The sequence below is a fragment of the Terrapene carolina genome, unplaced genomic scaffold (genome assembly GCF_002925995.2).
Source record: "Terrapene carolina triunguis isolate 2854851 unplaced genomic scaffold, T_m_triunguis-2.0 Scaffold17, whole genome shotgun sequence".
NCBI lineage: Eukaryota > Metazoa > Chordata > Testudines > Emydidae > Terrapene > Terrapene triunguis.
Window position 1 is genome coordinate 770,343 of NW_020664368.1, and position 12,006 is coordinate 782,348.

General features: G+C 44.0%; 1 protein-coding gene across 1 annotated transcript in view; it reads right to left on the bottom strand.

Moving 5' to 3' along the window:
- The window catches only part of LOC112110920 (leucine-rich repeat and calponin homology domain-containing protein 1-like), a 243,568-nt gene that overhangs the window by 69,501 nt on the left and 162,061 nt on the right, over nucleotides 1-12,006 (bottom strand). Inside the window, exons 8-9 of the mRNA XM_026648974.2 lie at nucleotides 10,648-10,753; nucleotides 8,304-8,419 (exon numbers count right to left, since the gene is read on the bottom strand). Coding sequence (XP_026504759.1) covers nucleotides 8,304-8,419; nucleotides 10,648-10,753 — 222 coding nt within the window. The remainder of the gene's footprint in view (nucleotides 1-8,303; nucleotides 8,420-10,647; nucleotides 10,754-12,006) is intronic.

The window sequence follows — 12,006 nt, forward strand, 5'->3', positions numbered from 1 at the left end:
AAACCCCATTTTATAACAGATCTCCAACTGTGGAGTTGCTACCAGGTGCATCCATAATTATGAACTGCTGGTTAATATTCGTAAAGGTGCATCCGATACTTATATTTCCATTTGGAACTTTATACATTTGCTTTCATTTTCATCTCCAACATGCAGAAACACTGAAATAATTCAGCTGCCAGTAAGGACGGAAGCTGTCTGAATGGATGTGCACTTGCACTGGCAGGGAATGAATAACAGACAAAAGGACTATTTTCAATGCCATGTGTTTGGCACATCCATCTCAGGAACCCTGTACCAATAAATGCCGTCTGATTCTGCCAGATGTATCACTGAATTGTGCACTGGCATCTCTAACATTCTTCATCACAAAATATGGCTTTATTCCCAAAGTCAGTCCCCAATACCACAAATAAAGCCATTCTTTTCATCTGTTATTTTTCATTAAGTAAATAATGAAGCATTTGATCTCTCCAACAGAATATGCAGATATTTTATACAATGAAAAATAATTATGCCCCCCACCATATGTGTCACAAATCTGCATTAACCCTTATTTATGTTAATTTGTTTTAAAAGATGACCATCTAAAGCTTTGGGCTTATGTACACAAATTCAATAATAAAGTACACAAATTAGGACCAATCTCATATAAAATCCTCCCAAACCCACTAAAACTAAGGCCTTGTCTGTATTGCAAGTTGTACCATTTTAACAAGTTATGTTTTAAATCAATTTAGTTAAACTAGTTCAAACTCTCGTGTGGATATGCTTCAATAATTTATATCAGCCTTAAAGTCTCCTACCTTCCCAAAATACATCTTGGGAAAAAGATATATAAGATCTGTAGTGTGAACTAAAGAGCCCAACAAATTCGCACTCTTGCAGATCAACAAGAAAAATGCCTTGCCTCAACCCTCCCCCTCATAAAACCTGTGGACTGTTAGCTCAAGCACTTTTGCTAATCTCACCTGTCATTAGCATCAACAGGGTATAAAAATCCACATCTGAGGCAATATTTTTCCCACTCTGAAATTCTTTAACAGCACCTCTGCATCCCTGAACTAAGCTCTGCAACACACTCTACAATGAGGTGCCGAAAATGCTAGATTATAGCCAGGCTGAGGGCATTGTTGAGGGACTAGCCAATAGTTCTATAGCACACCTTAGAGGGGAGAAAGTGTTAATGCACAACAGGCATTTAATGGCAGCTTCTGATGGAAGATCCAGTTTGGGGGAGGAGAGAGTAGATAGAAATCTTCCATTTCCTTCTATCCCGCCATGTTGATTCTCAAGAGAAAACTGTCTCCCTTAATCTCTCTATGCCTACGTGTCCATATGTCAGGCAGGGATAACATTACTTACCTACCTCACAAAAGAGATGTGAAAATTAAATAGGTGATGTTTGTAAAGTGCTTTGAAGATCTAAAGCATTATATAGGTGTATATTAGAGCTCGGTGGATGAAAAAAAATTTTGCATGAAAATTTTTGAACAAAATGAAAAGAAAGTCATTTCTTTTAAAAATCTGCAGGGTTTTTAAATGAAAAATGCAAACCAAAACAAAATAAAATTTGTAGTTTCAATGACCCTCTTTTTTTAATCTCCACCCTTTTTCCAAGAGCTGACATATTACATCCCACATATCCAACATCCATAAAAAACTCTTCCTAATAGTTATCAGAGAATATCCCAGCAATAAACACTTGCCACATTTAACGATACTGTAGGATGTGTTTATCTATCCAGTAAGCAATAACAACAAGCAACATGGATGTATTGGATAACTGCACTCTTCAGATACCTTCACTCACCCTATAAGTGTAGGTATCTGATACAAGTAACTATATTTGAAATGTGCTGTTTTACAAAAACATTTTTAAATTAAGCAGTTTACATTTTCTTTTGCAGAGGCCACTGAGGGCTGAGAGTGTTTGGGGATTTTTTTTTTTTTTTACACTGTTCTTAATGTATATGCCCTCTATGGCTGCTACTGCAAAACTACTAGGGGGCCCTGCCATTGGTAGAATGACACCTGCAAGAGTGGTGCTGCTAGAGGAAATAGGGTGAAGGATTACAAAAAGGCAAGTCCTTTTGCACACCTAGAAGTTCCTTTCCCTCCACTTCCAAGAGGTCGGGAAACCACATCCGTTCTCTCCACCGTGGCTATCTAGCACTTTTCTCTCAGAAAGGAATTTGATGGCAAGTACACAGGACCTCTTCAGATCGTTTTATCCTTAAAAAAAAATCTGGCAAAGCTGGCCAGCAAATAAATTCTCATATGAAAATAAACATTGTTCAAACCTTGGCATAAAAAGTTTCATAGAAATCCTACTATTATGGGATATGTGATGAAATTGGTCCAAAAATCGTGTTATGTTACATTACATAATGAACCAGCTGAAATTCATGAATTACTAAGTGGCTGTATTCATGAATGATTTATGGATCGTTTATAAGGATTTTACTGCAACTTTCTCAGAGAGATATTATTCAGGAATGGTGCAAAAGATCCAATTCCACAATAAGAAAGGGGGCAGAGGATAATGAAAATGGAGAACACGCAATTCAGAAAACTACAGAGAGGTACAATGGAGCAACCTAAGAGAAGTCACAGACCAATTCTGAAAACAGTCAGAAGTGTAAGCTACAGCATTTCCTTGGCAGATGCGATTTACACAGCTGGACACGACATAGCTGACAGCCAAAGTGTTCGCTAACCATTCCAGCAATACAAGAGTAATATTTTCACAAAGATTAACCAACTATCCATGAAGGCAGTGAAGGGGCAAAGCAGGAACAATGGCTGACAATGTGCATTCTCACACGCACTGTAAAGCCACCTTAGTTTTCACTAGTAACGATGTAGATCACTACAGTATATAAGAGAAATACTGATGAATACAATTCCAAAGTTTCTGTTGAGGAAAAACCCATGGCTTTCTACATAATTCATTAAACTTATCCATAGCTCTAACTCCCCCACACCACACACACCTTATTGCTACCAGTACTACAAACAGACTCCTTTGAGAAAGGTAGTCACTGAACCTTATTCACTGTATTTTTCAAGAGAAGTACATCCTTACTCAGCTTACCAAACAGCAGATGATATCCTTTGTCTTTGGAGATCTTGACATTTTTACCAAGATCTTTACAAACTAAATGCACATTTATAACCCATCATCTTTTCATAACTTTAGACACCTGGGCATCCCTGTAGCCTGTGCATGCATGAAAAAAATGCCTAATTAAAAATATAAATGGAAATTACTTACCTGTAATTGGAGGTTCTTCAAGATGCGTGGTCCCTATCTGTATTTCACGCGTGGTGCGTGTGCCCTCCACGTGCCTGAGACTGGAGAATTTGAAATAATGTCTGTTGGTCCACGCCTGTGCCCTGGGTTTCTGGTGCTCAGCACCAACGGTATAAGGGAAGGTCCGGACCTCTCCAGTTCCTTCTCTACCGAGAACCCAGACATGACCCAAAGTGGAGGGGAAGGAGGGTAGGTAGTGGAATACAGATAGGGAACACACATCTCACAAACCTCCATTTACCGGTAACTAACCTCCATTTCTTCTTCAAGTGCTGGTCCCTATGTGTATTCCACAGGCGGGTGAATGTGGAAAGAGGAGGCGGTGAGAGGGTGCTGGTGGTCTATAGATCTGTTATACCACTTTCCTAACGACTTCATTTGAAGAGGAGTCTTGGACTAAAGCATAATCCTTCAAGTAGGTGTGGATAGAACTCCACGTAGCCACCCTACAAATGCCCAGGGAGCTGTGCTAACTGATTGCAAAGAAGATGCAGCCAGAGATACACTTAGACAGCCTATGAGGAGATCACACTTGTCCCCATGATCACTCTACCATAGGGACAAATAAGAGCGTTTTCCTAATAGGTTTAGTTCTTTGCAGATAAAAAGCTAAAGGTGATCTGACATTGAGGGAAAGAAGTCTCCTCTCTTCACTGGAAGTATGAGGTTTTGGAAGGAATGCCAGTAAGTGAATTGATTAATTTATGTGAAAGTAGGAGACTACCTTTGGGGTGAATTTTGGATGGAGGCGAAGGGAAACTTTTTCCTTATGGAATATGGAGGGCCGGCCATGAGTGCCACCAGTTCACTCACCCTCCTGACTGAAGTGACGGCAATGAAGGTGGTGACCTTCATTGACAGGTGGAACACTGAGCATGTAGCCAATGATTTAAAGGGTGGTCTGGTAAGTACTGAGAGAAAAAGACTGAGGTCTAATTGAGGTGCTGGCTTTACTACTGGTGGGAAAGTCTTAGTGAGACCCTTCAGGAATCTGGCTGCTATCGGGTAAGTAAAAATAGAATAGCCCTTTACCCAAAGGTGGAGGGCACTGATTGCTGCTAGGTGTACCCACAGCAAGCTAAAAGAAAGGCCTGATATCTGAGAGTGAGGTAGCCTGGATACCTGTCGCCTCTGGAGCTAACTAGTTTTGTTGCATCCAGGTACAGAAACGCCTTCATTTAGCTAAACAGCATTTTCGCATGGAGTCTTCTCTGTCATGGTTACGAACAGTTTGAACACCCTTTAAATGTGTACACACCAAGACTCCAAGTCTGCTGCCCATCCAAATACCAGGCTACGAAGTGAAGAGGGTGTGGGTTGGGATGATGATTCTACCATTCTCCTGAGTTAGCAGATCTGGGAGGGAGCGAATGCTGAGGAGGACGGGCTGATATTTGCAGGAGGTCCAGAAACCAAAACTGCCTGGGCCAGTTGGGTGCAATGAGAATGATGCACGTTTTGTCATGGCACATTTTCCACAGAACATGCGGGACCAGTGGAATGGGAGGAAAGGCATACTTCAGGTGGTCTGTCCAGGATAGTAGAAGATGTTCTTGTTCATTTGGGAGGTGAGCAAGTCCCGGGATGGCATTCCCTATTCAGAGATGATTTCGTTTAGGACCGAACAGTGAAGCTCTCACCTGTGTTCCCCCTAAGGTGCGCACAGCAGACCATCAAGGGCTGCGCACCAGCCACACACACAGGTGGGTGTGGAGGATGTGTAGGGTGGGTGGGGGCAGTGTGGTGAGGTGGGGGACAGTGATAGGGCTTTGGGAGAGCTTGGGGCATGCAGGGTTATGGTGGGGGGGGAACAGATGCCTTTCCCCCATCCCTTGGGCTGCGGCAGGGAGAGGCGCCTCTCCCCCAGCTGCGGGGCTGTGGGGGGGAAGGGAGAGATGCCTTTCCCCCAGCTGCGGGGACAGGAGAGATGCCTCTCCCCCAGCTGCGGGGCTGCGGTGGGGCCGGGAGAAACGCCTTTCCCCCAGCCCCAGCTTCGGGACTGCGGCGGGGACCGGAGAGACACCTCTTCCCCGGCCCCAGCTCTGGGGCTGTGGTGGGGACGAGAGAGACGCCTCTCTACTCGATGATGTAGCCAAAGTGGATGACATCCAGAACCCACTTGTCTGTTCTTATAGCCCTCCAGTTGTGGAGGAAGTATGCCACCAAAGCTTCGGAGAGTAGTTGGGGATGGCATCAATGATGGTTCTCAGTTCTCAAGCATCCCTTCAAAAGTAACCTTTAGTTGGCAGATGGGATTGGGTGGCTGATGTCAAAGTGGATGGGGTTGGATACCTTGGTCTTCGCACCTTCTGGCATTTGCATGGTGGTTCACATGAGATCTGTTGGTAGAAAGGCTGTGGAACAAGCCTTGATTTGTACACCTGTTTATGGTGTCTCCTCTTCGGGGCTAGAGTATACATGCACAGGGAGTTGAGGGTAGTCTTGGAACCTTTTAATGAGTGTAAAGACTCATCCGTCTTCTTGTTAAAGAGGTAAGAGCCATCAAAGGGAAGATCCTCAGTAGTATTCTGAACCTCAATGGGGAGCCCCAAAGACGGAAGCCACGATTTGTGCCGCATAAATAGTGCCATTGTTATGGCTCTAGGTATGGTATCAACTGTGTCAACTGTGTCTTGAAGTGAGGTCCTTGCTACCAGTTTACCCTCATCAATAAGGGCTTAGAATTGGAGTTTGTCTTTAAATTACAGAAATTTGGAGTAGTTTGTAAAATTACACTTAGCAATTCTAAACTGGAGGCTGGTAGATGAGAATATCTTCCTCCCTAGAAGGTCGAGGTGTTCAGTATCCTTCTCTGCCTGGGTAGTCTTAGCGTGTTGCTGCTTGAACTACTAAGGAGTTGGGGATTAAGGTGAGTGAACAAAAATTCTGCCTCTTTCACAGCTACAAAATATCTCAGCCATTTTAGGGATAGGGCTGCAAGATGCTGCTGTGTGCCATACCACCCTGGCTGGCTCCATGAGGAACGTGTTTACTGCAGGATGTCCAGGAGCTTATGCTGTGTATCATGGGTCTCCTCAAGTGGGATATGAAGTTCAGTCGCCACCCTCTGCAAAAGTTATTGGCATTGCCTGTGGTCATCAGGCAGGGATGGTGAGAATGGCACGATAGCCTATGCTTGTCGATACTGCCAGTATCAGTGGATCTTGCTCAACAGCTTTCTCTTCCGCATGCTCTGGCAGAGCTGGTTGCTGTTGTCTAGGGGAAGAGGGTCAGTCAGACTCGTGCATGGATCCAAGGTGCCATGTTTAGGGATCCCAGGGGCCCCAGTAGGGCCCCAAATGCTGGTTGAGGGGAACTCCAATGTATAGGGTACTCAAGGGACTGCTGGTAATCATGTCTGGGTGGAAGATGGGTCCAAGATAGTATAGAGGCTCTGTCTGGGTTAACCTCCCCACGTGAAGGTGAAGGCTGAATCTGACATCCAAGACGAGCCAATGAAAAGGTTGGATCGGTCTCCACTGGCAATGCCATTGGTAACAGTAAAGGGAGACTCAATGAATGGATGGAGTAGGGGAATAGCTTCTTGTCCTCGAAGTGGGTTCCTCCTCTGGTGTCGAAACATCCCTTACACGGGCTAGACCTGAGAGAAGAGAAGAATGACGATAAGGTAGAGCACAGATATCCTCTGGGGAGGTATAAATCTCAGTCCTATTGGGAATGTGAGATGTCCTGGTAGTTGGTACAGACAGATTTGGCGTATCCATGTGCTTAGGGTTGGTGGATCCTTATGGGGGTGAGCCAGTACCATCTAAGAAGATTCTCCTTGTCTGGGGCTGATGGTTGGTGCCGGCAGATGCCAATCTCTCAGCTTGCTAATTGGTACTGGAGTCAGTACCGATGTATCCCTGATTCTGCGTGCCTTACCCTTATGGTCAGGAGGTTTAGGCTGGCCTAAGTCTAAGACACACCTGATTTGGAAGCAGTCATGGAAGCATCCCTCCTTTTGTGAGGGGATCTGGAAAGAGATCTGGTCTTGTGTCCGTGATAGTGTCCGTTACTCTCATGAGAGACCCAAGACAACGTGTCCTTGGGCTTACTAGATCTGTCCTCTGCTCCAGAGCTCATGCTCAGAAGGATGTTGCTCGCAGACTGAGGCCAATTACAGAGCCTGAATCCCACTGGGGCCTCATGGTTTTCACCATGAGGTACATTCTCAGTTGAAGCTCTCCTCCCTCTCAGGTTCAAGGAAGAAAGGAGTCGCAGATGCTACACTTGGTGGAGATGTGAGCCTCCCCTAGGCAGTGAAGGCAGCAGTGATGGTCATCACTGACCAAAAGGAAATGGAGGCAGGATAGCAAGTTCTTAAACCCCAGAACTTTGGGCATAGTCCTCTTTATACTAACTATGAAAAGCTACTAGAAAAATACCAAAAACAGTAAACTCTAAGAATTTACAACACATTTACAGATAAAAAGACGATAAAGATGCTTCGGACACAGAAGATTCTACTCAGATCATGTGGCGGTAAGAAGGAACTAGAGAGGCAGGCAGTCCACGCCTCCCCTTATAACCTCAGTACTGGACATGAGGAATGCCAGGGTGCTGGCATGGACCAACAGGCACTACTAGCCAATTCTCCAGTCTCAGGCACATGAAGCAAATGTGTACCACATGTGCAATATGCATAGGGACCAGAACTTGAAGAAAAATGTAAACTTTTACTGGTGAACACATCTGCTAATTAAAAACGACAAAACAAACAAAACCAAAACAAAGGACAGATTTCAAGGATTAGGGTGAGGGTTAGGTTAGAATAAGAGTTATGGGTAACCTGACCTTACAGCTTTAAAATTACTGTTATAATTAATCTGCCTACTCATGTTTGCACTCTATGGCACTGAACTGATGAGGATGAATATCAGTTGCACTTCTCTTATTAATAGCAAGGTGCCAACAGTTTATCATTTCTGCTTGCTAGGAAGGTAGTCATGAGATTTTTTTCATTTAAAATCGATCACAAACTTGCCTTGATGTAGCTCATAAATTCAGTCGTGAGGGGATGTGATCCTTCAGCAAACTGGTTTCCTGCTTCTCTTGACTTATCATTGTGAATCATAAGAGAAGGTCCCTGATGAAATTCTACTAATGAGAAATGAGACCAAAAGACCCAAAAAGGTATAAAAATTATTTCGGAGTCAGCTTTTTCAACTTTGCATTTAAATCAGAGTCACCTAAGGAACCTTTTAAATTTAGTAGGGCACAGCAACACAGCCAAAAATGAAATCCAAAAGGTACAAGAATGATAAAAACAGAGAATAAGACTTTGGACTACACTGGACCACTACGAATAAAGCGTAGACGTTTTACTTTTAATGCGAATTTATTCTATGTTGTGACACATAACCGGATTCTGATCTCTCACAAGTAAAATTCAGGAACAATTCTACTCACATCAATGGAGTTACTCCTAAATTACACCAGTGAGAGAGAGAAGAATATGACTCATGGAAAACAATCAATCAATTGTAAATGCAACAAATGTCACTAACAATACGAAAATTAAGATACACAGATTAGAGTACATTTTAGGTCAGTCTAGGAAGCAGATACCTCATCTATTTCTTGTACTCCCACTTCCCAGGTGGGTGCTCTAACCATCAGGCTACAGAGTCACTTTCTCTCACTGGCCCAATGATTAAGTATACACAGTAGAAAGCTTCAATAGGAGAGACCGAGGGAGCCCCACATCAGAATACAGTAACTCCTCACTTAACGTTGTAGTTATGTTCCTGAAAAATGCGACTTTAAGTGAAACGATGTTAAGCGAATCCAATTTCCCCATAAGAATGAATGTAAATGGGGGGGTTAGGTTCTAGGGAATTTTTTTTTGCCATACAGTACAGTACTATAGTTGGGAGGTACCCCCGCCTTACCCCACACAAGCACAGCCCACTGGCACTGGAGACAGTGAGGCAGGCAAGGAGGCTGAAGGTGCTGTAGGCTAAGAGAAGCACGTTGCGCTGCAGCAGCGGCAACTTCCCCTACTCTGCAAGCACCAGGGGCGGGGGGCTCAACCCTCAGCCCGCCCATGCCACCCCTTCCCCCAAGCCTCCACCCTTAACCCACCTCTTCTTCCCTCCCCCTCCCTCCTGCCCGTGGCAATCAGCTGGCTTGCAGCATTCAGGAGGGAGGGGGGAGGAGCAAGGACATGGCACACAGGCTCCCCCTCCCTCCATCTCCCAAACACCACAAGCCAGCTGATTGCCACGGGCAGGAGGCAGGGGAGGGAGGAGCGCCGGGTCGTCGTTCCTCCCCGTGGCAGTCAGCTGGCTTGCGATGTTCAGGGGGCAGGAGGGAGGGAGGAGGAGCAAGGACTCGGCGCGCAGGGTCCCCCCTTTCCCCTGCCTCCTGTGAGGGAAGGGGGAGCCTGTGCGCCGAGTCCTCGTTCCTCCCCACTCCCCCCTGAATGCCGCAAGCCAGCTGATTGCTGCGGGCAGGAGGCGGGGGGATGAGGGGAAAGGCACTGATACGCGGGATCTGCTGGCAGGCGGGAGGCGCTGTGTGGAGGGGGGCGTAGGGGAGCTGATGGGGAGCTGCCAGCTGAGGACAAAGCAGGAAGCCAAACGACGTTACAGCGAAGCATTGCACAACTTTAAATGGAGCATGTTCTGTAATTGAGCAGGGACGTAAGATTGAAACAACGTTAAGCGAGAGGACGTTAAATGGGGAGTTACTGTATGCCACAGCTCAGTGGTTATAGCACTCTCCTGAGAGGTGTGGGAGACCCCTGTTTAATTCCTTTTCCCCCACCTCTGCCTGAGGAGGGAACTGAACTGAACTGAACCTGGTTGCCCCATATCCCAGATGAGTGCTCTAACCATTAGGCTAAAAATTTTAAGGTGCACCGCCACCTCCACCTTCCATGTCCTCCTTCTCCGGTGCCCAGATTTTGAATGGTACCCGATCCAATAGGCAGCCTCAGAGCACACCTACAGGATCAGGATATGCATGCGAGGTAGGTAGACAAACGTTTAACTTCCTCTGGTTCATGGATCACCCTGAGGCTTAGGCAGGAGATAGACATCCAGGCACCTCGAGTGAGATAGCAGGCATCTAAGTCTGGGGCTTAAGTGCCTAGGTGCCTCTTGTAGTTTCAGGCCTAAGTGATTATTCTCAGAAGTACAAAACTAAACATGCTTCATAAATTTTCAAGGAAAAATAGTGGTCAACTGAAGGAGTAGGTTTTAAGCATGTTGTTAGTAGAAACTTGGGTTGGGAAGTTTTTTGTGAATTGCACTCATACAGCATTACATATAGAATAGTGGGCAGAATTCCTGTTATTGTTAAGTGTCTCTTCTTTACATTCAGACCTTGGACTAGGTTGATGTGGTGACCCGAATCTTCCTTTATAATCTGATCTTCTTCCATAATATTTGACATTGGTACATTAAGGCTGACAGTATCTTCATCAGAGGGCTGAGAAGAAACAAGAAAAACATTAATTTAAAAATTAAACCAAGACTGAAATGCCAATTGGTGTTAATTATTTTATTAGCATTCAAATATGTAAAAGATTAAATAGTAGCTTATAGGAGGAAAGCGATGTATCCTATACTTTTGACTCATGAATTCTACATTCACAATTCAGTGCTTTTAGTAAAATGATATCATGCTGTGCACACAAACATATATATTCAGGAATCTGAAAAACCTTTGCCATGAGTGATAAAGCTCAACAGTGAAATAACTTAGTATTGCACAAATGCTTCTATTTGTCAATTATTTATATACATACATATACGCATTTATTTATTTAGATTTAAAACAAAAAAAGGTCACTGTACAAAAAGCTCTAAGCACCCTAATAATTACAGTTATAATCACATAATGATGACCATCCAGCAGCTTAAAGTAATCATATATAGGAAATAAATAAACTCAGACAGTCATTAAATCAGAGAAGCAGTAATGTCCCTTTCCACTTTTGCAAAGACATTCCTCAACACTTCCACAAATTCTGTCAAGCAGATGGCTTTCGCAGCATATCCAGAGAGATTATTTTGGACCTATTCAGGTCCTATTAATCTAGAAACTCTCAGCTGAAAATAGTGCAGTACAATGGCATCTTCTATTGGCATGATCACAAATTCTAAGAATTAAAGTTTGGGCAGGGTTTTTTGATCAGTGGAGTTATGCAAACAATTTAGAGTGTTAAAAGGTAAATGCAGCCTTGCTCATTTGCAATCATTCCTTTCACAGGCTATTCAGGGTGGTTGGTTTTTTTAACTGATGTAACTATGTAACTGATTTTCCCAGGTGTTTCCTGACAGCATAGGGCCAAATAGGAACTATCCAAAGCAACTTTGTAATTATACAAAGTCATCATAGCTCTATCACAGGTGAAATACTGTATCTCATTTCCTTCATTTGTACTTTTATTTTTATTCAGTTAGCAATGGAAGCCGTTGACAGACTTTCAAGGATCAAAGCCGCAGAAGATGAAGAGTCTAATTTTCATCTTAAAAATCTAAGGCTACTGTAGCATTAATTTCAAACCATTTTAGTGCCTGATGCAGCCATTTTGAAAGCTTCTGCCTTCCTATGAGAAAGACAAGGTGGGTAAAGTAATATCTTTTACTGGACCAATTTCTGTTGGTGAGAGAGAAGCTTTCAATCCACACAGCGCTCTTCAAGTCTGGGAAAGGTACTGTGGCTTGAAAGCTTGTCTC